Below are 27,654 nucleotides of genomic sequence, written 5' to 3'. Positions count from 1 at the left end.
ACTATTACTATTTACTGCTAATATTTTAGTTAGATGCACAGGATGGTTGATGCACCAGACAGGGTGCTCTCAGTTTTAGCAGCGTCACCCCGCTGCTGGGAGAAGAGAAATATGGAAAAAGAGTAGACTGGGCACACCTTGGATATTGGAAACTCCTATTTATTAGTTAATGAGTATTTAGGGATAAGAACACCAAAATATAATAGAAGTCACTATCACACTATTGGACAACATACATATTGAGACTTCTGCGTATCAGTGATCGGGATGAAGCTGAACTGGTCACCGCCGCGATGTTGGCAGACCCGACAGCCTCACTCCAGTCCCTGCATAGGCAGAAAGTATAAATTATATAAATATTTGGATTTTAATAAAAAACAGTGTATTAACAGTATAATATGATAATAAAATGCAGTGGCAAATAAAATACGGTGTGGTATCGATATAATATAATTCAGGTGACAATATAAGAATTTATGAATATATGAATATATAAAAAAGGAAATTCGTTGATCCTGAGGATTTCCCAATGTCCAAATGGGCCAAGATGCCCACAGGTTCGTTATGGCGATGTAAATGGACAAGGTGATGTTGTAATTAATACCAACATAAAATCACTTGATTTGTTCAGTCATTAGACCAGCGGCGTCCCGCTAGCGGTCTGAAATAAATCCGACAATTGGACAGTAGTACAAATAGGAACGTTCTTACCGATGCTGGAGGTTTCTCGCAATGGAGAGAACCCTCTGCCGTCTGTCGAAACTTGATCCCGGTTTAACTGCAGTCGGGTAGAACTCACAGTGGGTACTATGGATCACCTGTTAGCAGTCGAATCACTGCACGAGGTCCCGCTTGTTTGAGTCCAAATGAAGTATCCCAACCTTCCGGGTAGAGGTTTCAGATCAGCTGTGTTTGGTAACTCGGCTCAGAATTGTTCCTCTATGAAGTCAATGCGGTGCACTCGCATGTAGTAGAATTGGGGGGTCAGACCACTGTGAGTTCTACCCGACTGCAGTTAAACCGGGATCAAGTTTCGACAGACGGCAGAGGTTTCTCTCCATTGCGAGAAACCTCCAGCATCGGTAAGAACGTTCCTATTTGTACTACTGTCCAATTGTCGGATTTATTTCAGACCGCTAGCGGGACGCCGCTGGTCTAATGACTGAACAAATCAAGTGATTTTATGTTGGTATTAATTACAACATCACCTTGTCCATTTACATCGCCATAACGAACCTGTGGGCATCTTGGCCCATTTGGACATTGGGAAATCCTCAGGATCAACAAATTTCCTTTTTTATATATTCATATATTCATAAATTCTTATATTGTCACCTGAATTATATTATATCGATACCACACCGTATTTTATTTGCCACTGCATTTTATTATCATATTATACTGTTAATACACTGTTGTTTATTAAAATCCAAATATTTATATAATTTATACCCTCTGCCTATGCAGGGACTGGAGTGAGGCTGTCGGGTCTGCCAACATCGCGGCGGTGACCAGTTCAGCTTCATCCCGATCACTGATACGCAGAAGTCTCAATATGTATGTTGTCCAATAGTGTGATAGTGACTTCTATTATATTTTGGTGTTCTTATCCCTAAATACTCATTAACTAATAAATAGGAGTTTCCAATATCCAAGGTGTGCCCAGTCTACTCTTTTTCCATATTACTATTTACTATTATTTTTTATGATGAGTACTGTCTAACATACTAAACTGGCCATAAAATATTGGATGCAGGGATTCTGGGTTATTTCGTGTGGTAATGAATTGATGCTATAGTGTTAAGCTTATAGGAAAACGTATCTCAGCTTGTCACTAAGAAGTGATCCAGCTGATAGACGATCATAAGGCGCAATTACCACAACCCGGTACAGGATACATCAAAATTTATTATGAGACAACGCGTTTCGGGGTCTAGACGGCCCCTTTATCAAGTCTGTGTCACCCTAATTTTATGTGCAGCTGGGTGTATACTGCCTGGTTTCTTTTAAAAATGGCACATGTCCGTACCTTGTCCTAGTTGCAATAGGTGTAGCGGTGTTACCGCTATGGTCCTGTGTGCGGCACGTGTGGAAAAGGCGCGTAGGCAGAGACCTCTGTACCGGGTTGTGGTAATTGCGCCTTATGATCATCTATCAGCTGGATCACTTCTTAGTGACAAGCTGAGATACGTTTTCCTATATATATATATCCGAGTGGCAACCTGGCCTTCGCCTCAAGGGGTCTCCTGACGCATCTGGCAGCACCGACCTGCGACTTTTATACCTTACAGCCCACCTGCAATACGGTTGCACTCAACTCCGGTGCAACCAAAACAGGTGAGTCTATCGTATCCACCAGCTCTTTGAAGCAAGCTGTTGTACCTCGATTTACTTACCCTATGAGCGCCTCTCTCACCCTTTGGCCGTTACTTCACTATAGTGTTAAGCTTGACAGGAATTATTTTATATGCTGACCCGAGGATTATGAGGATGGAAAAAAGAGCAAGGGTCCAGGGCCCCCACCACATATGGTCTAATATTCCTGCAGTTGGAATGTATGCACTGGTTTCATGGCTGGAGAGAATAGGAGGCAGTGAGGGGGCCCCTAAAAATACATAGGCAGAAAGTGACAGCTAAAGTGAGAGAGAAAGTAATTACATATTCTGCAAAGAATGCCGGGGATTGCAATTTAGGACGCTATACGAACCACTTATAAACCAGAAATTAAATGGTCACTGTTATTTCACACAGCTTTTCATAAATCCATAGTACAGGTGAATATAGGAGATTTTGTAATATATCTTATCAGAGAATAATGCCTACTTCTCCAGTGATCAGCTGTTTTCTTCATACCACTTTCCTAAACTAACTTTCTCTCTGAAATTTGTGATAAATCTGAAGGATCAGATTACATCTATGGCAAAGGGAGACAGAAAGAAGCAAACAGAGAGAGAAAGACACGACAGAGCAGATTACACAGGCAATAGTAAGTGTTATATTTGCCACAAGTGCTTTATTCACATCAATACTACTCAGTTCTTCTCAGTTATGTCCTATATAGTACTTCTAAGTGATTCTTAGTGAGTGAGAGAGTGTTAGGGAGTATAATCTCCTGTTCCTATATGTAGTCTATGGGCAGACATGATGAGCAGCTCAGAGGAAACTGAGAATTAGAAAATGGATCAGAGAACTGGAAAATGGATCAAAGAACCAACAGTTCCAATGAATAAAAATGCTACTAAAACATAACATGGAGAATGAAGAAAAACTAATTTCAAAATATTGAAGGTGTTTTTAATTTCTGTGGGGATCTTTAGATTAAAAAAATAAACAGAACTGGTGGGTAACCTCAAATAAGACTTAACTAATCATTAAAAATACCCAAAAAGATTGCTCACCACAGTACAGGACACTTATAGCAAATCACTCAATGGTGAAAAAGTACAAAATTGCTATATGTAGTGCCAACAAACCTAAATGGGAGCAAAGGAGTGGGAGGGGAAGGGAGACTGGGTCTCTTTCTCCTATTGATCCCTCCCTATATGTTTACACCTCCTAAGTTGTCGACACCAATAAATGACTTACAAAAGTGAGTGCCCGTGCCAATTCTGCACGCAAAGTAGAACACCGAAAAAGGGAGGAGGCTGGCACAAATAGATAAATAAATATAAACTTTATTGAGGTCTCAACACGAGACAATATAAGATAAAATACAGATGAAGGATGGTATAATGGTGGGTATAAAACACACTGGACAAGATATATATATATACACGGCACCACTAGTATAAGGACATATTTCATAAGATTAAAAGTATCCAGACTCATTGAATCATATAAATAGCATAATAAATAACATGAACTAGATACCTACAGAATATATAGAGGCCAAGCCACGATTAACAAGCCAGAATGAAGATCCAAGAAAGGTACAAGGAATGTAAAGTGCATAGTGCAATAATACATAGGACCTGGATAACTACAAATAAACTGACCACAATGGAGCCATGGCATAAGTACCTGAGTGGTAAACCGGAACCCCAACGCGCGTTTCACGTAAAGCTTCTTCACGGGGAAGGTATGTGTGGGTGTGTAGTGCCAACAAACCTAAATGGGAGCAAAGGAGTGGGAGGGGAAGGGAGACTGGGTCTCTTTCTCCTATGGATCCCTCCCTATATGTTTACACCTCCTAAGTTGTCCCTAAGTGTCCCTACGCTGCGCCATGTGACGGCCCAGTTTCGTCAGAGAAGGGAGCAAGCGAGGGAACTATGTTTGCACACTAAGGGAAATACTATAAATGAGCCCACAATAGCAAGCAAAATACAGCTATATCCCAAAAACACACTGCCTGACGCGTTTCATTGGCTTAGTGCCAATTCATCAGGGGACTTGAATAGATGAAGTACAACAATACAAAGTAGTCAATAAAGTGCACAAAGCAAAATAGTTAAGAGATAAAGTGCAAACAGCAGCCAAAACTTAGCTTAGCAGCAGCGGCAGAGGTGCCATCTGATCAAAATAATGGAGTGTTTCGTCCTCATAGCACAGACCTCTAGTTTCTTTGAAGCTGATAGTCATCCAGCCGGGCTTGTGGCAGCAGCGTGTGGCAGCAGCGCATATGCTAGTGTGCAAATGAGCCTTTTAAAGGCAAACAAATTGCACATAAGCCGCATCCCATCCGGCACATGACCCGTCACGTGATTAGAAAGCCGTGACCTCACAGTCACATGGGCAATCACGTGATCAATGTAGGTTTCAAAGAGTTAACAAAGGTATACAAGGAGCACACTACTTCCTGGTGGGAGGTTCAGTCCCTGGAGAACTACATTAAACATCAAATAGTTCCCAGGGGCCTAAGAATAACACTTACACCAGCAAGTAGATGTAGAAGCTTGAGTTTAATCAGTAAATGGGAGGAGGAGGCTACAAATTGTTCCCTCCGATTTATGCAATTACTTCTGGAAGAGGAGAAAGTCACTTTTGAGACACTTGAGAAAACCCTAAAGGATCAAATAGAAATTACACAGAAATTTAAACAGGAACCTGAGTATGCAACTAAGAAATCACAATTGAAGAGCTCTCTGGAAAAATGTCAGTATCATTTGAAGGAGCGGAAGCACAGACAATTTAATCGGGATCTACTGGACTTCCGCGACAATAGGGTCTATACAACTATTGTTCGGACTCCTAAGCAACAGAATAAAAAACAAGAGTCTGATATCTCAACAAGTGATACTGAGATTTCCAAAGGACAAAGGGGAAGAGGAATCGAGGCAGAGGGAGAGGTCGGGCAAGGGGTAGGGGGGTAGAGGGGGACAAGAAAATAGCAGCCAGTGTTTTTTAGATCAAGGGCTGCCTTAAGACCTGCGGGGATGCAACTCGCAGAAATCTCGCCGACCCATACCTAATCGATACCTTCCATCAATCTAGCCAAGTATTAAATCTGTCCTCTGTTATTTTGCAACCCGCTGAAATAGGGGTCCTAAGTAAGGGTCTGTCGTATGTACCCACTCAGGCCTTTAATCTCTTCAATTGGATAAAAGATCTTTATTTATTTGCTAGAAAACTGAGATGGCACAAGCACTTTCAGCTAGTGAATAAAAGGGAAAGCAGGGAACTAGGGGTCCCACAGGACATCCTATAGGACGTACGTCTCTTGTATAGCTTAGTGGATAGTGCCCCCCAGGAAGGTAGGGGTCATTTCACTTCACTGAAGAAAAAAAGTACAAGGATACCACCGATAGGGGACCCTTCCTGTATTGATGCATTTGTAAATCAGGTTTCTGTTGATCTTGAAAGACTTTCACTAACTCAGGGGAGACTCAACTGCACAAAAGAGGAATCCAGGGCCCTAGGGAACTTGGAAATAACATGTGCGAGTATATAGGGCCCGCCCCCTTCTTGCCATACTGTACTAAAAATAATTAAAACAATAAACACTTATACTTACCTCCTCTTCCGGCCTGTGTCCCACTCTGTACGGCTCAGGCGGCGTGCTGACGTCATCGTGCCGCCTGCACTGGCCTGGAGCCTATCAGAGGAACAGGTACTAGGCCTGCAGCCTATCAGAGGAACGGGCAAGGGAGACGCCTCTCCCCTGCTCCTCCGCATCATTCATCTGTATCGCTGTCCTGAGGACGGCGATACAGATGAATATGGAGATGAGTGCTTCCACAATGGAAGCACTCATCTCTCCCTGCCACTGCCACCGCCGCCTAGCCTGGAATGTTTCACTGGCCCCCCGCCCACCTGGATCCGCCAATGCATACATCAGAGATACGGGTGACCTATTAGCTAGATTGGAGGGGGTCTTTTTGGATGAAGACTCCCTGCTTGTGTCTATTGATGGAGAGGCCGTGTAGTCCTCTATCCCACACCACCTTGGGTTAAAAGCGATTGAGTCTTTCCTGAGTACCAGGGGTTGCCAGTTCCAGGCACATAACATTTTCATGTTACAAATACTTGAGTTTACCCTCACTTGCAATTATTTTCTTTTTGACAGCACCTACTTCCACCATCTCAGGGGCTGTGCGATGGGGAGTCCTTGTGCCCCATCGTACGCGAATCTGTTCCTGGACTGGTGGGAGAGATGCATAGTCTTTTCTGAAACCCCCCACCCACTTACAGTGGATATTGTAATGCGGGTGAGATTTATAGATTATATCTCTGTCATTTGGCGGACGACTAAGGAGGTATTTAGAGATCTGCTAGTCACCCTCAATACGAAAAATATAGGTCTTGGTTTTACCTCCGAAATTGTATCTAATTCGCTCCCCTTTCTGGATATTTTGATAGAAAGGGACCCAGGGGGGCAAATTCAAACCAAGACCTTCAGGAAACCTACATCTACAAACTCATTCTTGAAGTGGGATAGTTATCATCCACAACCTCTCAAAAGGGGTATCCCTGTAGGGCAATATCTGAGAATGAGAAGGAATTGTTCTACATTGAGGGATTTTAAAGAGCAGGCAGCATATTTACGCATAAGATTCCGTGAAAGGGGTTACCGGGATCAGGACCGGCGCTTCCATAGAGGCAAGGTGGGCAATTGCCCCCGGGCCCCCGAGTCCTTAGGGGCCCCCCTGCGTCGGCCCGCAACTAACTTTAGGCAGGACAGTCACACGGAGATGAGCGCTTCCATTATGGAAGCGCTCATCTCCAGTCATCTGTATTGCCGTCCTCAGGACAGCGATACAGATGGCTGTGCGGCAGGGGAGGGAGAGGTGTGCCCCTTTCCCTTCCTCTGATAGGCTGCAGGCACTAGACCGGAAAAGGCCTGCATCGCATCGCTGCCAAGGAGGTAAGTATAAGTGTTTTTTTTCTTTTTTTTTTTCTGTACAATACTGGTGGCTACTGGCAAATGATAGGGGGGGCCCTATGGCTAGTGGCACATGATAGGGGGGGCCCTATGGCTAGTGGCACATGATAGGGGGGCACTATTGCTAGTGGCACATGATAGGAGGGCCCTATGGCTAGTGCCACATGATAGGGGGGCCCTATGGCTAGTGGCACATGATAGGGGGGGCCCTATGGCTAGTGGAACATGATAGGGGGGGCCTTATGGCTAGTGGCACATGATAGGGGGGCCCTATGGCTAGTGGCACATGATAGGGGGGCCCTATGGCTAGTGGCACATGATAGGGGGGGCCCTATGGCTAGTGGCACATGATAGGGGGGGCCACCTATGGCTACTGGCACATGTTGACGGGGGGCTCAGGCTACTGGCACATGATAGGGGGGCCCTATGGCTACTGGCACATGATAGGGGGGCCCTATGGCTAGTGGCACATGATAGGGGGGGCCGCCTATGGCTACTGGCACATGTTGATGGGGCTCAGGCTACTGGCACATGATAGGGGGGCCCTATGGCTACTGGCACATGATAGGGGGCACCTATGGCTACTGGCACATGTTGATGGGGGGCTCAGGCTACTGGGACATGATTGGGGGGCATCTATGAGGGCACATTTTACTGGCACATTATTGGGGGACATCTATGGGGGCACTTCTTACTGGCACATTATTGGTGGCACTATAGGGGCATCTACAGTCGTGGCCAAAAGTTTTGAGAATTACATAAATATTGGAAATTGGAAAAGTTGCTGCTTAAGTTTTTATAATAGAAATTTGCATATACTCCAGAATGTTATGAAGAGTAATCAGATGAATTACATAGTCCTTCTTTGCCATGAAAATTAACTTAATCCCCAAAAAAACTTTCCACTGCATGTCATTAAAGGACCTGCTGTCATTAAAGGACCTGCTGAGATCATTTCAGTAATCGTTTTGCTAACTCAGGTGAGAATGTTGACGAGCACAAGGCTGGAGATCATTATGTCAGGCTGATTGGGTTAAAATGGCAGACTTGACATGTTAAAGGGAGGGTGATTCTTGAAATCATTGTTCTTCCATTGTTAACCATGGTGACCTGCAAAGAAATGCATGCAGCCATGATTGCGTTGCATAAAAATGGTTTCACAGGCAAGGATATTGTGGCTACTAAGATTGCACCTCAATCAACAATTTATAGGATCATCAAGAACTTCAAGGAAAGAGGTTCAATTCTTGTTAAGAAGGCTTCAGGGCATCCAAGAAAGTCCAGCAAGCGCCAGGATCGTCTCCTAAGGAGGATTCAGCTGCGGGATCGGAGTGACACCAGTGCAGAGCTTGCTCAGGAATGGCAGCACGCAGGTGTGAGCGCATCTGCACGCACAGTGAGGCGAAGACTTTTGGAAGATGGCCTGGTGTCAAGAAGGGCAGCAAAGAAGCCACTTCTCTCCAAAAAAAAAACATCAGGGACAGATTGATCTTCTGCAGAAAGTATGGTGAATGGACTGCTGAGGACTGGGGCAAACTCATATTCTCCGATGAAGCCTCTTTCCAATTGTTTGGGGCATCTGGAAAAAGGCTTGTCCGGCGAAGAAAAGGTGAGCGCTACCATCAGTCCTGTGTCATGCCAACAGTAAAGCATCCTGAGACCATTCATGTGTGGGGTTGCTTCTCATCCAAGGGAGTGGGCTCACTCACAATTTTGCCCAAAAACACAGCCATGAATAAAGAATGGTACCAAAACACCCTCCAACAGCAACTTCTTCCAACAATCCAACAACAGTTTGGTGAAGAACAATGCATTTTCCAGCACGATGGAGCACTGTGCCATAAGGCAAAAGTGATAACTAAGTGGCTCGGGGACCAAAACGTTGAAATTTTGGGTCCATCGCCTGGAAACTCCCCAGATCTTAATCCCATTGAGAACTTGTGGTCAATCCTCAAGAGGCGGGTGGACAAACAAAAACCCACTAATTCTGACAAACTCCAAGAAGTGATTATGAAAGAATGGGTTGCTATCAGTCAGGAATTGGCCCAGAAGTTGATTGAGAGCATGCCCAGTCGAATTGCAGAGATGTCATGTAATTGTCGATAAAAGCCTTTGAAACGTATGAAGTGCGTGTAATTATATTTCACTACATCACAGAAACAACTGAAACAAAGATCTAAAAGCAGTTTAGCAGCAAACTTTGTGAAAACTAATATTTTTGTCATTCTCAAAACTTTTGGCCACGACTGTACTGAGGCCACAAAGAACGGTTATTTTATATGGGGGCTCTGTATAGGGGCATTTTATACTGGGATACATTGTGGTGGGTACTATGGGGAAGGGGGGAGAGGACTACTATGGGGTCATCTACGGGGGCACTGAGAAGGGGTATTTTATGCTTACAAATTATGAGGGACACTGAGGGCATCTACTGGTGCACTATATATCGGGCATTTTATACTGGTACATTATGGGGGGCACTAGGGAGGAGAGGAGCACTATGGGAGCATTTACTGGGGTCACTATATAGGGGTATTTTATACTGGCACATTATGGGAGCACTATGGGGACATTAGCTCAACTAGGGGCATTACAAGGGGGTATTTTTTGCACTGTCACATTATAAGGAGAATTATTTCTACTGGGGGGGCATTATGGTGGGCTTTATTACTCCCCCATGGTATGACCCCCTAGTAGCAGCACCATCCTCTCCCTGCTCTGCTATTCCTCTGCCCCTTCTCCAAATTCTTATTATGAAATCTTTCTCATTAGGATAAAACGCAACATCAGCTCCGCCGAGCCCCCGGCCAAAGTGTGGAAGTGCCGTCCGAGATCACCAAGGGCCAAGCCAAGTAACTGTAAGTTTTCATATGAATTATGTTTATGTTATACACATATAGCCTACACTGTGCCCCACAACATACAGTTTACCGCTACACTGTGCCCCAAAATATACAGTTTCTTCTGTAAAAGTCATCAAGTGTCATGGGGGGGCCCCTTATTGTTTTACGCCCCAGGGCCCCATTTCACCTAGAACCGGCCCTGACCGGGATTATATTTTGAGGAAGGCGTACCCGAGTGCCTTAACTAGTGATCGCACGGAACTCCTGCACCCCAAGAAAGATCAGAAGGGGAAATACTCTATTCGTCTGATAGGTACATATGATGGGGTACTGATGAGGTGAGGAAGATAATCTCCAGACATTGGGGTATCCTCAAAGTTGATACTGACATTAGTGATATGATAGTGAAGGCACCACAAGTCACTTACAGGAGAGGACGCAATTTACGTGACCATTTTGTTCACAGCCACTACAGTGGGACACCCAGAAATAATGAGGGATGGCTACATCCAGTCCGTGGGCGTTACAGCTGTAGTGGCTGTGTAGCCTGTCCACACATTATCCAAGGTCGCACCTTCACTAGTAATGTTACACATAAAAAATATACCATCAGAAGTTTCATTAATTGTCGATCAAAGAAGAGTGGGCGAACACCTGGAGATATGCGTCATAAAAGAGATACTCCTCTGGCCAAACATGTTCAATTTGTACATGGAGGTGAGTTTTCTAAGGCATTGTTCATGGGGATTGAATCTATCCCCCCCTTCAAAGAGGTGGCGATTGGGAGAGGAGGGTACTGCAGAGGGAGACCTGGTGGATTTTTTTAGCTCAAAACTATACAACCTAAGGGGTTTAATGACCAACTTCTCTTTGGTTGTTTCATTTGACTTCACCAGGTGCTCCCCCTGTGGTGCTGTCCAAAGTTGGTGTTTCACCTCACTGGAATCCCTTTGATTCACTTTGCTATAAGGACTGTTTGGTCCTATTATATTGAGTATTCCTGCCATACTAAGCCTTTATTCAGACCGGGCAGTAGTTACTGTATACTGCCTTGGTCTATTTGTGTTTGGATTGGCGCTGGAATTTATTTAGCGCCACTTTGCAGCATCACTGAAGGGGAGTGCCTGGTATATTACAGACACTCCCTATATTCATCCTGTGATTGCTGCTCTGGCCCCCGTTTGATCACGTGATGGCCCATGTGACTGTGAGGTCACGGCTTACTAATCACATGACGGGTCATGTGCCAGATGGGATGCAGCTTATGTGCAATTTGTTTGCCTTTAAAAGGCTCATTTGCACACTAGCATATGTGCTGCTGCCACAAGCCCAGCTTCAAAGAAACTAGAGGGCTGTGCTATGAGGATGAAACACTCCATTACTTTGATCAGATGGAGCCTCTGCCGCTGCTGCTAAGCTAAGTATTGCTGTACTTCATCTATTCAAGTCCCCTGATAAATTGGCCATAGGCGAATGAAACGCCTTGAGCAGTGTGTTTTTGGGATATAACTGTATTTTGCTTGCTATTGTGGGCTCATTTATAGTATTTCCCTTGGTGTGCCAACATAGTTCCCTCGCATGCTCCCTTCTCTGACGAAACTGGGCAGTCACATGGCGCAGCGTAGGGCCACTTAGGGACAACTTAGGAGGTGTAAACGTATAGGGAGGGATCAATAGGAGATAGAGACTCAGTCTCCCTTCCCCTCCCACTCCTTTGCTCCCATTTAGGTTTGTTGGCACTACATATAGCAATTTTGTACTTTTTCACCATTGAGTGATTTGTAATAAGTGTCCTGTACTGTGGCGAGCGTTCTTATCGCCTCCTTTTGGGTATTTTTAATGATGTATTAAAAGTTACCGTATTTTTCGCTTTATAAGGCGCCGCTCCCCCCCCCAAAAGAAGTATCAGTGTGGAGGGAGGAGGCGGGGACACTCATGGCTGGGCCGGTGCAGTGACTCTACTCTAATACACCGGGCCTCGCAACTGTTAAATACATTCAATCCGATCTATATCTAAATGTATACCGCACTGTTCGGTACTTACTGTCCGGCAGCTCCCTCGGTCATGCGCCGCCTGCCCCGCCTGCCGCAGCTCCATCCTCATGCGCCGCCTGCCGCAGCTCCCTCGGTCATGTGCCGCCTGCCCCGCCTGCCTGTTCATTCATAAAGTGAGATAAGGGGGCAGGTGGCGCATGAGGAGGGAGCTGCCGGTCTGCGCCGTCTTAATGCTATACTTACGGTACTACAGTAAGTACTGAACAATGCGGTATACATTTAGATATAGATCGGATTGAATGTATTTAACAGTTGCGGGGCCCGGTGTATTAGAGTAGAGTCACTGCACCGGCCCCGCCATGAGTGTCCCCGCCTCCTCCCTCCTCCCCCCATCAGTGTCATCCACAGATCCCCCCCATCAGTGTCATCCACAGATCCCCCCCATCAGTGTCATCCACAGATCCCCCCCATCAGTGTCATCCACAGATCCCCCCCATCAGTGTCATCCACAGATCCCCCCCATCAGTGTCATCCACAGATCCCCCCATCAGTGTCATCCACAGATCCCCCCATCAGTGTCATCCACAGATCCCCCCATCAGTGTCATCCACAGATCCCCCCATCAGTGTCATCCACAGATCCCCCCATCAGTGTCATCCACAGATCCCCCCATCAGTGTCATCCACAGATCCCCCCCATCAGTGTCATCCACAGATCCCCCCCATCAGTGTCATCCACAGATCCCCCCCATCAGTGTCATCCACAGATCCCCCCCATCAGTGTCATCCACAGATCCCCCCCATCAGTGTCATCCACAGATCCCCCCCATCAGTGTCATCCACAGATCCCCCCCATCAGTGTCATCCACAGACCCCCCCCATCAGTGTCATCCACAGATCCCCCCCATCAGTGTCATCCACAGATCCCCCCCATCAGTGTCATCCACAGATCCCCCCATCAGTGTCATCCACAGATCCCCCATCAGTGTTGTAACGGACCGTTTCAGCAGACAAGGGGTTAAAATCCGTTTAGGCGATGTGCCCCTTTCTGAGAGACAGAGCACAGCTACTGCAGAACACCAAACCCCCGAACTGGATACAAAATAGCACTCCAAACTGGAACCTCACGAATAGCTGCTAGCAGACGAATAGGAATCAGCTTACACTCCTGGCAATCAGTCTCTAACAGCATACAGCGGATCCCCCCCAATAACGAGACAAGGCTCCGTGTTGAGGGTCAAGCAGTGGTCTGAGGTGCTGGCAAACCCAGCCTGTTTTTTATTACAGTTTTTGCAATTACAGGTCCGCCCACAGGGAGGTATAAAACAACCAAGCCCATCTGGTGTACACGCCCCTAGGGGACCAGAATGAAGACTTGTGACATAGGACAGATATGCAGCACTGTAGGATACACAGAGACAATACATCCCCACAATGCATCATGGTTTCCTCCTCTCTGCCCTGGAGACACCCGAGGCGTAATCCAATTATCTCTCAAGACAAAGAGAAATCACCAATACACATGTGCAGACAACAGGACAGACATCACCCTTTAAACACACAATGGGACAATGGCACAATAGAAACACACCCAGCATTTTCCTCCCAAGCTGACAAGTTACACTTATTATAAATTGTTACAACTTTGTGAGTTTACATTGGCCATACATATAACTTACATCAATTTAAACAGTATAACTTGGGGACAAACCTATCCAAAATTCACTTGAATAGGTTCAGGGGTTTAAAAGTTAGTATGGGCCATAATCCTGAGGCAAGAGGCTGATAAACAGGCCTCTCCAAAACCCAGTGGCGAGGTTGGTTTCGCCACAAGTGTCATCCACAGATCCCCCATCAGTGTCATCCACAGATCCCCCATCAGTGTCATCCACAGATCCCCCATCAGTGTCATCCACAGAGCTCCCATCAGTGTCATCCACAGATCCCCCATAACAGTGCATCATCCACAGATCCATCATAACAGTGCGGCATCCACAGACCACCATTAGTTCAAAACCTACCAAAAGCACACCTTTTGGTTCAAAATATTTTTTTCTTATTTTCCTCCTCAAAAACCTAGGTGCGTCTTATAAAGCAAAAAATACGGTAAGTCTTATTTGAGGATACCCACCAGTTCTGTTCATTTTTTGTATTTATAATTGGGTACCCAATATTTTTCCTTGGTTATCATTAGTGCCCATTATACTGCTGTGGTTAATTCAAGATCTTTAGATGAATCCTTTAACACATTATTTGAAACAGTTACTGGTAATAGCTTAAAAGTAAGTCTGTCATTCCTGTAGCCTGTTTTTAACTGTTTGCATCGCTGTCCTAATTTTTGTCATTGTCAAATATTCCTTTATGTCCTGATCCCTCTTCTTTTGGCCCACAAAACAGTTTTTTTTATAAATATGCAAATGAGAGTAAAAGAGCCAAAGGGGTTGTACTTATGTACAAAATGTCACAGTGCGGTTCACTGTGACAGTTTTGACCGTGTAGGCTAGCTGCATGCCCTCTCGCGTACTGGCTGCAGGCTGTCTCCTGTGTATGCTGGTTGCTTGGGGCTGCGTGCTGGCTGTGGTGTCTTGTGTGAACTATGCCCGTGTTTGTGTGTACTCCCCGTGTCTGCATCTCTGTGCAGTTCCTGTCACTGTTGCCGTGTATGCTGGTTCTGCGATGGGCGCTGGCTGTGGCCTTGTGTGTGAACTGTGGCCTGTATTGTTTGTTCTATGGTTCTGGTTATCCTAGTTCTGATGGGGTTAACATTCCCTTATCTGTTCCTGGGTGTTTCTTATCAGGTGCCCTCGTTAGGCAGCTATTTCTATCTGTGTGCTGTGCGGCTTGTGGTCAGTCTATCTTATGCTTTTTTTGGGTGTAGCCACTTGCTGCTGACCCAGGGGGTTTTGCCAGCTGCCCTTCTGTGTGGTGTTGCCTGGTATTGCATTGTTGTTGTTGTCTTGTCCAATGTTCTGTACCTGTTTTGTGGTGATGTATAACCACAGATGTCCATGCCTTGTACCGGGACCTTCCTGGAGGTGTGACCAGTGAGCCCTCCGCCCAGTTCATCCCCCACCACCAGGGGCTCTGTGAAGAACGGGGCCGATGCACTTGGTTCTGTGGTAGTGCTACCATTATTGCCTAACCTGCATATATTTTACTATCATGTTCCTTTATTACATGTGTAATAAAGTATTCTGTTGGTTTCTGGTCTGAATCTTGCCTGTGTCCTGTTTGCAAGACGTCCCGAAGGTCTGCATTGGGCCTCCAGCACATGACACAAAGGAGCCCAACCATGTTCATTAGAACGGAGCCCTGCTTCTCTCCATGTCCTACCGTACTCAACATTATCATGCCTTGTGTGGACACACATCTCCTTACTGCCTGCGCAGTCTGTGCCCTTCTGTGGCCAGTAGTTTCATCTACTGAACTGCACATGCTCCAGAAGGATATACAGTTCAGTGGATGAAGTCACTGACCGCAGAAGGGAGCAGACAGCGCAGGTGCAGACATAAAGGTGATGTGTATCTATGCAAGGCATGATGATGAAGAGGAGGGTAGGAGGTGGGGAAAGGAAGAGGAGGGGAGGAACGGTGCTTCAATCTAATGGGCTTTTTTTATCCTCATTTGTATATTTATACAACCTGTTTTTTGGGGCCATAAAAAAAGAGGGATCAGGACATAAAGGTATATTTGGAAATGACATTCGGAGAGGTACAGTGGGATGCAAATGGTTAAAAACAGGCCGCGGTGGTGACAGACTCACTTTAAAGGAAAATTCTCTAATGGTACGGCATGTTGGATTTCCACATGCCTGATATTTTTGTTCTCACAGGAGATAAGATTCTGCAAGAGGTGTCTCACAGAGACTTTTCTTCCCTCTCCCCATTGAGAACCTATGCAAGTTCCCTCAAGCTGAGCATGCATATATATGGGGGAGTCAACCGGAAGAGCTGTCTTTAGTGTTGATCGAGCACCAAAGTGCTTGGGTGCTCGAGTAGAACACTTTGGGATGCTTGGGTGCTCTACAATGCACCTGAGCACAATGGAAGTCAATGGGAGAACCCGAGCATTAAACCAGGCACCCCCTGCTCTGAAGAGTGGAGGGTGCAGGATCCCACTGAGGTCTATGCTGTACAGTGGGGGAATCCCCCAGTTTGAGTCCGTGCTTAGGAGTCCCTGATCTGACTCTATATATTTTAAATTAATATTTTATTTTTTAAAAATACAAAAAGAACATACATGTAATAACTACATATAAGATTAATACATCTATCTTTACAGAATTGTATATCACCAAATCTATATCACCGTTTATAATTTTCCTCATACCGGCCCCCTCCCGCCCAAAAAAAAGAAAATGGAACTCTCTCTCTCGTCTCTCCCCATCCCCTCCCCTCCACACCCCATTCCAACCTCCATCTTAATAAATTTTTTAGCCATTCAGCCCACATACTCTCAAACCTCCACCTTTTAGCATTTGTGGTTATATGTAGTCTCTCACAAGCCAACGAGCATTTGATCAGACTGGACCACATATTTATTGTTGGTACTGTTTTCTCTGTCCATTTTCTTACAATACATCTCCTAGACTGAAATAAAAGTTTAGTTATTAAAAATTTCCCGGAATCGCCTATATGCTCCACCAAACCCAGCACACATGCCCTAAAGGTTCGGGGATGTCTACTTTAAAAAGTAACTTAATATGGCTAAGTACTTAGTTCCAGAAATTTTGGAGAGATTGGCACTCCCACAGTAAGTGTACGTCATCAACTCCAAATACCAATACCGTCATCAACACCTAAATACCTTATTCTTATAATATTTCATAAGTTTGGCAGGGGAGTAGTATAGACGATGTACTAAAAAAATATTGGATAAGCCTATGTGCTGAGTTCTGGGAGGTCTTAATTATTACTTGGAATATTTTACACCACCCTTCAGAATTTATCTGTTCCACTCTCCCATCCCATTTTCCCATATTAATCTCCGCACCTTGTCTTTCCCTTATTTCTTTGGACAAGATATACATATTTGAAATTCTTCTCCTACCTTTAATCATTTTTGAAATTACCTCGACTGTTGATGGGGGTGATGTAACTATTCTTTTTCCTATCAAAGATTGTCTAAGAGCCGCTCTAAGTTGAGAATAATAGAACCAATCTTTATTTACAAGACTATTTTTGCATTACGGTCTTCAAATCCCATTATTTCGCCATTTCCCCATATCTGGCCAAGAGTGCTGATTCCGTGTAACTGCCAGAACCTCTTATCAATACCTAATAATTCTTTTAAATAATAGTTTCCCAAGAGCAACGTGTCATCATAGTAATCTATCTTTTCCCATAGTTGTCTAATGGTTTGCCATGTTTTGTACATGAGTTTCATAGTAGGGGATTTATTAAACTGGGGATGCAGGTGTATACCAGCTTCTAGTATTTGGCATATTCCAGGAGGGGTAACGTTTTTATATAGGCACTTTAAGACTGAGTTATAAAGTTGGGATTTACTCCAGTCCAGACAATTTTTAAACTGTTCTGCCAAAGCATATGCTTGTAAATCAGGAATTGCCAGACCACCTTCTCCCACCGGCAACTGTAACAGTTGTAATCGCATTCTTGGCCTTCTACCCCTCCAAATTAAATCACTCAAGAGACTCTGTATTATCTTATAGTATTTTTTTAGGAATTTCAATTGGGGAATTCCATAAGATATGGTTTATCATTGGAAGTAGACACATCCGAATCAACGATATTCTACCAGACATAGACAGGGGTAATTATTTCCAAATACGTGTCTTATTTCTAATTTTAGCTGTTGTAGGAACTAAGTTTAGTTTTATATAGTCTTGCGGGTGAGATGATATCTGTATTCCCAAATACTGCAGACTCTCTCCCTCTTTTATAATCTTTAGGCAGCCAGGGATAAAATCCCAAATTGGGTCTAACGGGATGCAGGCTAATTTGTTCCAGTTAATGGACAGGCTGGCCACCTTCCCGTAACGCTCAAATGTCGCAATTACTCGGAGCAAGGAGTCATGAGACCCTGTAAACAACATTAAGTCGTCCGCATACAAAGAAATTTTTTCCTCGTGCTGACCAAATTTAAAACCCACTATATTCTTATCCTGTCTTATCAGGGCAGCAAGAGGTTCCATTACAATAGCAAAAAGAAGCAGAGATAATGGACACCCTTGTCCTACCCCTCTCTTGATTGGGTCTGATATCTCTCTGTTTACTGTAATTCTTGCTTTTCTGTCTGTATACAGAAGCTCAATCCAGGCTATGACGTTATTCCCAAAACCCATTTTCTTTAAGGTGGCTACCATAAAAGGCAATTCTACTGTGTCAAAAGCCTTACTCACATCTAGTGAAACCACTAATCGTTGACCCGTATTGGTGACTCTTATTTGCATATTTATATAACACCTTCTGATATCCTCTGATATAGATTTATCTGGCATAAAGCCTGTTTGATTGCCATGAATTACCGTATATATCACTTCTTTCAATCTAATAGCTAGGATCTTCACCAAAAGTTTATTATCCGTATCTATTAGAGATATCGGACGATACGAGTCAAGTTACTCTGGGCTTTTCCCTATTTTCAGGATCAGAGTTATCAGAGCTTCTCGTAGAGAATCAGGTAATGTCCCACTCTCCCTTGAAACTTCCCACATTTCCAGGAGCATGTGGGACAACACTCCACTGAAAGTTTTATAGACCTCAAAAGGGATTCCATCTAGACCTAGAGACTTGTTCTTCGGTATGGAACTAAGGGCCTCATTGATTTCTTCCAACGAGATCCCTACTTCCAATAGTTCTCTCTGCGGCTCCGAAAACTGTTTCAATTCCCCAGAAACCTATTTATTTTCACTATATTACCTTTCCTTTGTACGAATAGATGTCCGCAAAATATTCTCTAAAGAGCTGAATTATATCGTCTTGTTCCAAGACTACCTGTCCATTGTCATTCTCCAGTTGGAAAATATAGTTGTTACTTCTCTGTGTTTTTATCAATGATGCTAACCGTTTCCCTAGTATATGTCCCTGAGTATAGTATTTTTTTTAACATAATTTAGTTTTTGATGTTCTGCTAACAGATATAATTCATTATTATAATTAGTCAAAGGAGGAATGTAAATGTTAGCGATTATGCAGGGTTTATTTTCTAGTAGTCAGTCAAGCAACAAATATCTACCTTCATTATCTACTACTACATCATTTATTTTTATTTTAATAGCCTTATGTATCAAGATACTTACATCCCTAGAATAGGATGAGTATAGAGTATGGAATGCGTGCTGTATCCATGGCTTATCCACAGTGGTAACAGTATATTTAGTCAAGTGCATCTCTTGAAGACAAATAATAGCAGGGAGAATTTTTTTAATAACATTAAATATTGCCATTCTTCTCACCCCCGTACCTAATCCTCTAACATTCCAAGAAACAATCTGCATATTATATCAATTCAATGTATAATCAGATAGGGCAGGGTGTTCAAGAGGGAAGGGGAGGGAAGGAGAAAGAGAGAGAGAGAGAAAAAGAAAAAAAAGGAAAAAACCTTTGACCCAGTGGGCACTAGCCCCTGACTCTCTTCCATGGCGTTAGCCCCCCCTCATCCCCAATCCCATCCGTATAATTAGACAATTTATCCTCAATCCATGCTTTGCTATCTTCCGGGGAGTCAAAAAACCAGACTTTATCCTGCCATTGAACACGTAACCTGGCCAGGAACATCATTGAGTAATTTGCATACTTACTACGCAATTCTTTTTTAATCTCTAAAAAGCAGGTTCTCTCTTGCCTAGTTTCCTTCGCATTGTCTGGAAATAACATGACTGTAGCCCCATTGCAATCTAACTTTCCCTTCTTCCTAGCTCTACGTAAAATGTCATCTCTATACTTAGCCGACAACAGCTTGATTAATATTGCTCTGGGTTTTGTAACCGGAGGGGGCGGTTTGGAGGGGAATCCTTTAATGTTGAAACCTCCTGACCAAATTGGTCTATAAACCAATTCTGGACAAATATAGACACATCCCCTCCCTCCACTCCCTCCAGAAAACCCACACATCTCAAGTTAGTCCTTCTGGATCTTTTTTCCATGTCCAGTAGTTTATTTTTGATGTCCCTATTCTCTGTTTGTAACTTATCTTTATTTTGGGTGATTTTCTGTAACAAATCCTTTGTACCTGATATTCTTTTTTCGGCCTCTTCCAATCTATCCTTATATTTGTGCAAATCTGCCCTGAGCAGGCTGACCGACTCTCTGACATTCCCCACCTGGAGAGAGAGGTCCATGATTGACGAGTTACATTTTTTGATTTCTTGAAATATGTCCTGTAAACTAGGGGTATACGCTCCTTTGTGCTGACCATCATCTACTGCGAGCGTGTCCACTGCAGATCCTCTTTCCCCAAATGGGGAGGCCCCCTCCAACTCCCCACAGGCAATATCATGTCCTTCATCCTCTTCATACTGAGTCGGAGAGCCCTCCCTTTCTTGGTTCACATCTCCCTTCTGTATCACACTTTTAGGTGAACAGGATAATCTGTTCATACTGATTATAAGTCTTCATCCCCGGAGAAACAGAGGCATCAATTTTGGCAGGAGCCTTCCCTTTCCTACTCCCCCCTTTATTTGCCATATTGAACTGATATCACTTCCTACTTCCTATCTACTTAACCCCTTCCCTCCACATGTATACCACTGTAATAGACAATTCTAACCATAAGAAATGTTTGGGAAACCACGACATCAATTCACTTAAATGTGTTTACTTCTGGCTCAGTCACAAATTAAAATATCTGAGGTTGTCTAAGGCTGTTGATACAACCTGTGACTAAACCCCCCAAAAAAAGGGAAATAAAAGGGCCACACAAGATGCTCAAAGCACGTCCAGGCACATTACATGGGGAGGAAGCAGATTAAAGGGGCCGTTATACACAAGGACAACATTCCAGTATGTTCCAAAAATCAGCCCCCTTCCAAAGAAAACCATATATGGGGAAGTGTTCTCCAGCCTCTTCCCTCGAAAATCCTCCTCCATCAGTCTTTCCTCTCCTCCTGCAAACCAAGTTGTTAGTTTGTTAAGAAATAATAGTTAGCAGGTTATTCGGCTCTCCCCTATGGCCTATATTAATAGTTCCACTCTTCCACAATCCAACATGCGATATAAATAGGCCTTTATTCCCATCCACCATGGATCCTGAAGGAGCAGAAGGTTAACTAATACATGTTACAGGGCATAGGCACATCTCAGCTCCACTCGTTACTGCCGTATCATACAACAGAGAGGCGTTAATTGTCTAGTTTAAAAATCAACTTATTGAATGGAGAATTAGAGGTTAATAGTTGTTAGTCAGATGCCTGGTTTTAGCAGAAGCAGAAGATTTATTCATTGGGGTAAAGCCAAAGTTCACAGACAGAGAATCAATTCTCAAAAGCGGGGTAGTGATGAATTACCGATCTTTCACCGGACACTCAAATAGATGAATCCAGCAGGCAGCAAGGGTGACACATTTATGACCAGCTCTAGTTTCACAGACTCGGAACAGATATGAGCCCGCATCAGAGCCCCTGTCTCTTTAAGCAAACACTGAAAACACCGGTCCATTAACCAGCCACCATTGAGGTATCTTTAACTCCTTTCACCCGACAAGGCATAACTCAGCACGGCAGCCAAACTCACTGTGAAACCGAAAACCCACCCCGCTCCTTCCACATTCAAATAATCTCATCACCACCGTCCGTGCAGGGGGATCGCAGGTCCAACACAGAACCAGATAGGATGTTCATTCCGCCCGATCTTCTACTTATTCAAGCCCCACATGAGCGGGTGTACGGCAGACACTCCATAGCAGAGGCGGCCCCCCACCTCTGAGCGGCTTAACTACTGGCAGTCTCTCTGCGTATCTTCCAGATGACTGTCATAGCTCAGGAGGTGCTGCGCTCCAGGGAACGAGTGGGGAGGTGGAGCCTAGCATCAGACGTCCGACGCTCTCACGCACATCTCTGTCTGACTCCATATATAGCTATGTCCATATATGGAGTCAGTGCTTGGCGACACCCAGTGTATGTAAATCTAATTTAGCCTCTATTTCTGAAAAGTTTCTGCCAGGATTTGAACTCACAAGCTTCTAGATTAGAGGCAAGAACCTTAACCACTCAGCTATAATGCTGAATGATCAACTGTGTCAAAAAAAACTCATAGTAGTTTCTCATGTAGTAAGTATTCCTATACAGCAGAAGTATTATCTTATATTTTAACCGCAGGTTAACATGCAGCTCTATAGCGTTGTGGTTAAGGTTCTTGGCTCTAATGTAGAAGGTTGTGAGTTCAAATTCTGGCAGAAACATTTCAGAAATAGAGGCTAAATTTATTTAAATATATATACAGTACAGACCAAAAGTTTGGACACACCTTCTCATTCAAAGAGTTTTCTTTATTTTCATGACTATGAAGGCATCAAAACTATGAATGAACACATGTGGAATTATATACATAACAAACAAGTGTGAAACAACTGAAAATATGTCATATTCTAGGTTCTTCAAAGTAGCCACCTTTTGCTTTGATTACTGCTTTGCACACTCTTGGCATTCTCTTGATGAGCTTCAAGAGGTAGTCCCCTGAAATGGTTTTCACTTCACAGGTGTGCCCTGTCAGGTTTAATAAGTGCGATTTCTTGCCTTATAAATGGGGTTTGGACCATCAGTTGCGTTGAGGAGAAGTCAGGTGGATACACAGCTGATAGTCCTACTGAATAGACTGTTAGAATTTGTATTATGGCAAGAAAAAAGCAGCTAAGTAAAGAAAAACGAGTGGCCATCATTACTTTAAGAAATGAAGGTCAGTTACTCAGCTGAAAAATTGGGAAAACTTTGAAAGTAAGGGCTATTTGACCATGAAGGAAAGTGATGGGGTGCTGCACCAGATGACCTGGCTTCCACAGTCACCGGACCTGAACCCAATCGAGATGGTTTGGGGTGAGCTGGACCACAGAGTGAAGGCAAAAGGGCCAACAAGTGCTAAGCATCTCTGGGAACTCCTTCAAGACTGTTCGAAGACCATTTCAGGGGACTACCTCTTGAAGCTCATCAAGAGAATGCCAAGAGTGTGCAAAGCAGTAATCAAAGCAAAAGGTGGCTATTTTGAAGAACGTAGAATACGACATATTTTCAGTTGTTTCACACTTGTTTGTTATGTATATAATTCCACATGTGTTAATTCATAGTTTTGATGCCTTCAGAAAACTCTTTGAATGACAAGGCGTGTCCAAACTTTTGGTCTGTACTGTATATATATATAATGTGTTTTCAACCATAATATATTTACATATATTATTATATATTTAGAATATATGTAATATATTATTATATATAATTATAATATATGTAAATATATTATGGCTAAAAACATAAGTAGTAGTTTCCCACATATTATGAATTCATAGATATCAGAAGTATGAATATATATACATTATTTTATTTATTATATATTTTTTGTAATTACACATTTATTTTGTGCCATACATTTTTTACAATTACAAAAAAAAATATTAAATATATAAATTTAATTTAGCCTTTATTTCTGAAATGTTTCTGCTGGGATTTGAACTCACAACCTTCTACATTAGAGCCAAAAACCTTAACCATTACGCTATAGAGCTGCATGTTAAATATAAAATGATACTTCTGCTGTATAGGAATACTTACTACATGAGAAACTACTATGAGGTTTTTCTGACACAGTTTATCTTTCAGCTTTATAGCTGAGTGGTTAAGGTTCTTGCCTCTAATGTAGAAGGTTGTGAGTTCAAATCCCAGCAGAAATAGAGGCTAAATTAGATTTAAATACACTGACTCGAGCATCACGCTTGAGCACATGCGGTGTTCGGCTGAACATCACGATGCTCGAGTCAAAATGGTGTTCGGCCGAGCATGCTTGATCAACACTAGCTGTCTTCTAAATGAGCATTCAGATAGCAATTATACAGGATGTATGGTCACCGTTGGATATCCGAAGGATATTGCTAGGTATATTTATGGTGGGATTGCTGCCTACAGAAACTTCTGTTATATCTACACTGCGTGCAGAATTATTAGGCAAATGAGTATTTTGACCACATCATCCTCTTTATACATATTGTCTTACTCCAAGCTGTATAGGCTCGAAAGCCTACTACCAATTAAGCATATTAGGTGATGTGCATCTCTGTAATGAGAAGGGGTGTGGTCTAATGACATCAACACCCTATATTAGGTGTGCATAATTATTAGGCAACTTCCTTTCCTTTGGCAAAATGGGTCAAAAGAAGGACTTGACAGGCTCAGAAAAGTCAAAAATAGTGAGATATCTTGCAGAGGGATGCAGCACTCTTAAAATTGCAAAGCTTCTGAAGCGTGATCATCGAACAAATCAAGCGCTTCATTCAAAATAGTCAACAGGGTCGCAAGAAGCGTGTGGAAAAACCAAGGCGCAAAATAACTGCCCATGAACTGAGAAAAGTCAAGCGTGCAGCTGCCAAGATGCCACTTGCCACCAGTTTGGTCATATTTCAGAGCTGCAACATCACTGGAGTGCCCAAAAGCACAAGGTGTGCAATACTCAGAGACATGGCCAAGGTAAGAAAGGCTGAAAGACGACCACCACTGAACAAGACACACAAGCTGAAACGTCAAGACTGGGCCAAGAAATATCTCAAGACTGATTTTTCTAAGGTTTTATGGACTGATGAAATGAGAGTGAGTCTTGATGGGCCAGATGGATGGGCCCGTGGCTGGATTGGTAAAGGGCAGAGAGCTCCAGTCCGACTCAGACGCCAGCAAGGTGGAGGTGGAGTACTGGTTTGGGCTGGTATCATCAAAGATGAGTTTGTGGGGACTTTTCGGGTTGAGGATGGAGTCAAGCTCAACTCCCAGTCCTACTGCCAGTTTCTGGAAGACACCTTCTTCAAGCAGTGGTACAGGAAGAAGTCTGCATCCTTCAAGAAAAACATGATTTTCATGCAGGACAATGCTCCATCGCACGCGTCCAAGTACTCCACAGCGTGGCTGGCAAGAAAGGGTATAAAAGAAGAAAATCTAATGACATGGCCTCCTTGTTCACCTGATCTGAACCCCATTGAGAACCTGTGGTCCATCATCAAATGTGAGATTTACAAGGAGGGAAAACAGTACACCTCTCTGAACAGTGTCTGGGAGGCTGTGGTTGCTGCTGCACGCAATGTTGATGGTGAACAGATCAAAACACTGACAGAATCCATGGATGGCAGGCTTTTGAGTGTCCTTGCAAAGAAAGGTGGCTATATTGGTCACTGATTTGTTTTGGTTTTGTTTTTGAATGTCAGAAATGTATATTTGTGAATGTTGAGATGTTATATTGGTTTCACTGGTAAAAATAAATAATTGAAATGGGTATATATTTGTTTTTTGTTAAGTTGCCTAATAATTATGCACAGTAATAGTCACCTGCACACACAGATATCCCCCTAAAATAGCTAAAACTAAAAACAAACTAAAAACTACTTCCAAAAATATTCAGCTTTGATATTAATGAGTTTTTTGGGTTCATTGAGAACATGGTTGTTGTTCAATAATAAAATTAATCCTCAAAAATACAACTTGCCTAATAATTCTGCACTCCCTGTATACTATATGTCAGATAATTCTCATGGTATATATTTACGAAGATGGCATCCCGTTAGATGCACTTTTTTTTACACAGATATACAGATTTGACTTATATAATTTTATAACCAGCTGAGCATGCGCACTATAGCAGTCATACAGTGATGGGTACTCACGGTTGGTAAAGTATGTTGAACTTATTCAGCTCATCAGTTGTCATGTTCTAAAAGAAAAAAAAATGGAAGGGTTACTTACAGGGTTCACAGAGTGACACACACTCACACTCACAGACCTAGGCACATGTTCTCAATCCAAAAAGAACAGAATGAAAGCTTCAGTGGTCACCCATGGTATCATAGGGTACAGGGCACTGTCCTGCTCCCAGGCTAGCTTGTTCTATTCCTTGCATGTCCTGAAGCTCAGGTTGGCACTGTCCTTTTTACTGTCCTTTTCCATGGACACAATAACCTTGCACAGGGATATCCATCTCCTTAAAGGGGTTATGCCTATAGTGCATGGCAATACCTTTATAACAAAGCTAGAACCGTGCCTGTATCTCAGATGGATCCAGAGATCTTCTCATTCATTGCTCAAATTGCTCTGCTAAATTTATTTCAGCCTGGCAGCTCGAGGGATATGTCCTTTCTGCAGCAGCTCTCTCCCTGTAACTGCCACAGCTTCTAACAGAACATATGCAATGAGCAGGACCGTGGTACGGTTAGGCGGACGCCAAAATTATGCAGTGGGTCCGGATATGAGTATAATAGTCTATTGTTTTTGTTCGTGACGCCAATTGCAGCGTGCGCAGGGTACAGTCTCAGGGCCCTTTAAGGTGTTGCAACTCACGTACCAGGTGAGGAATGCCAGAGTGGTATAATGTCTCTGTGTAGTAGTAGGTATAGTGTCAACGGTGTCTCCTACCTTGGTACGGCTGGACTCCTGGATCCTGGCTCACTTGCAATAAATGAGTGTGTTGCTAGTAGGAGTAATTGAGGGTTTTGGTAGCAATGAATGAGATCCAGACTTCAAATATAATTCAACTTGTCTTTACTGGAGGCAGTATTAATCCATTTGAGGTACAGCAATAGTCTTTGGGTCCCAGCAGGTATTGGCAATGTATGGCAGGGATCAATATCTCTTCTGCTCCTACCATGTGCCTGGAGAATATGGCAGGAATCTATATCTTCTGCTCTGTCTATCTTCTGCTGTGTATGGGACTGACTTGCTGAGGAGGAATTTGTCTTCTCCTGGTCTCTGGATAGTACACAGTTATGCTCACAGGGAATGGTTCGTCCTGGAGATCTGGAGATGGCTGCTTGCTTGTCACCAGTTGAGGCTGAAGGCTCAGACTGGGAATGGTGATCTTTGGTCTCAGCCGAGACTCGATCCTGGGTTGGGATCCCTAGAACTGGGAGCTCCTACCAGCACAGCCTTCCCCTAGCAGGGGTGGCTGGCACACTAACTGTAACTTTCTTTTCCTCCCGATGAGGCAGGATGTGGGAACATTCCACACCTCCTCAAAGAGGGGGGAGCTAAACTGGAATGTACTATTCCAGTCTAGAAATGCTAAACTGTTACTAAGGACCTGCTGACACATTGCTGCCACCTGCTGGTGTACATGGAAATCACAGCAAAATACATGTAACAGGCTTAGAAAATGCACATTTGTGAGGAATATTAAATAAAATCACATTAGATGACAAGGCACATGTTACCAACAAATAGTAGCGGGGAAAAAGAGTTTAGTAACATAACTCTGGGATGTTACACATACAGCTGATGACAGTTGAAGATTTAAACTGAACTTGTGCCACAGCCAAAGTGAGGTGGACAAAAAAATAAGGAAAAGAACAAACAGCAGGTGGC

At 43.5% G+C, this 27,654-nt stretch overlaps 1 protein-coding gene across 3 annotated transcripts in view; it reads right to left on the bottom strand.

Annotated features, from left to right (window-relative positions):
• Positions 1 to 27,654, bottom strand: part of BLNK (B cell linker) — a 309,580-nt gene that overhangs the window by 187,337 nt on the left and 94,589 nt on the right. For all 3 annotated transcript variants that reach the window (XM_040434768.1, XM_040434770.1, XM_040434771.1), the window contains exon 3: positions 25,965 to 26,011. In XM_040434768.1, the coding sequence (XP_040290702.1) occupies positions 25,965 to 26,011 (47 nt within the window). The remainder of the gene's footprint in view (positions 1 to 25,964; positions 26,012 to 27,654) is intronic.

Source organism: Bufo bufo, chromosome 6, assembly GCF_905171765.1.
Source record: "Bufo bufo chromosome 6, aBufBuf1.1, whole genome shotgun sequence".
NCBI classification, from domain to species: domain Eukaryota; kingdom Metazoa; phylum Chordata; class Amphibia; order Anura; family Bufonidae; genus Bufo; species Bufo bufo.
The sequence above is the reverse complement of the archived record's forward strand: the minus strand, read 5'-3'. Positions and strand labels throughout refer to the sequence as shown.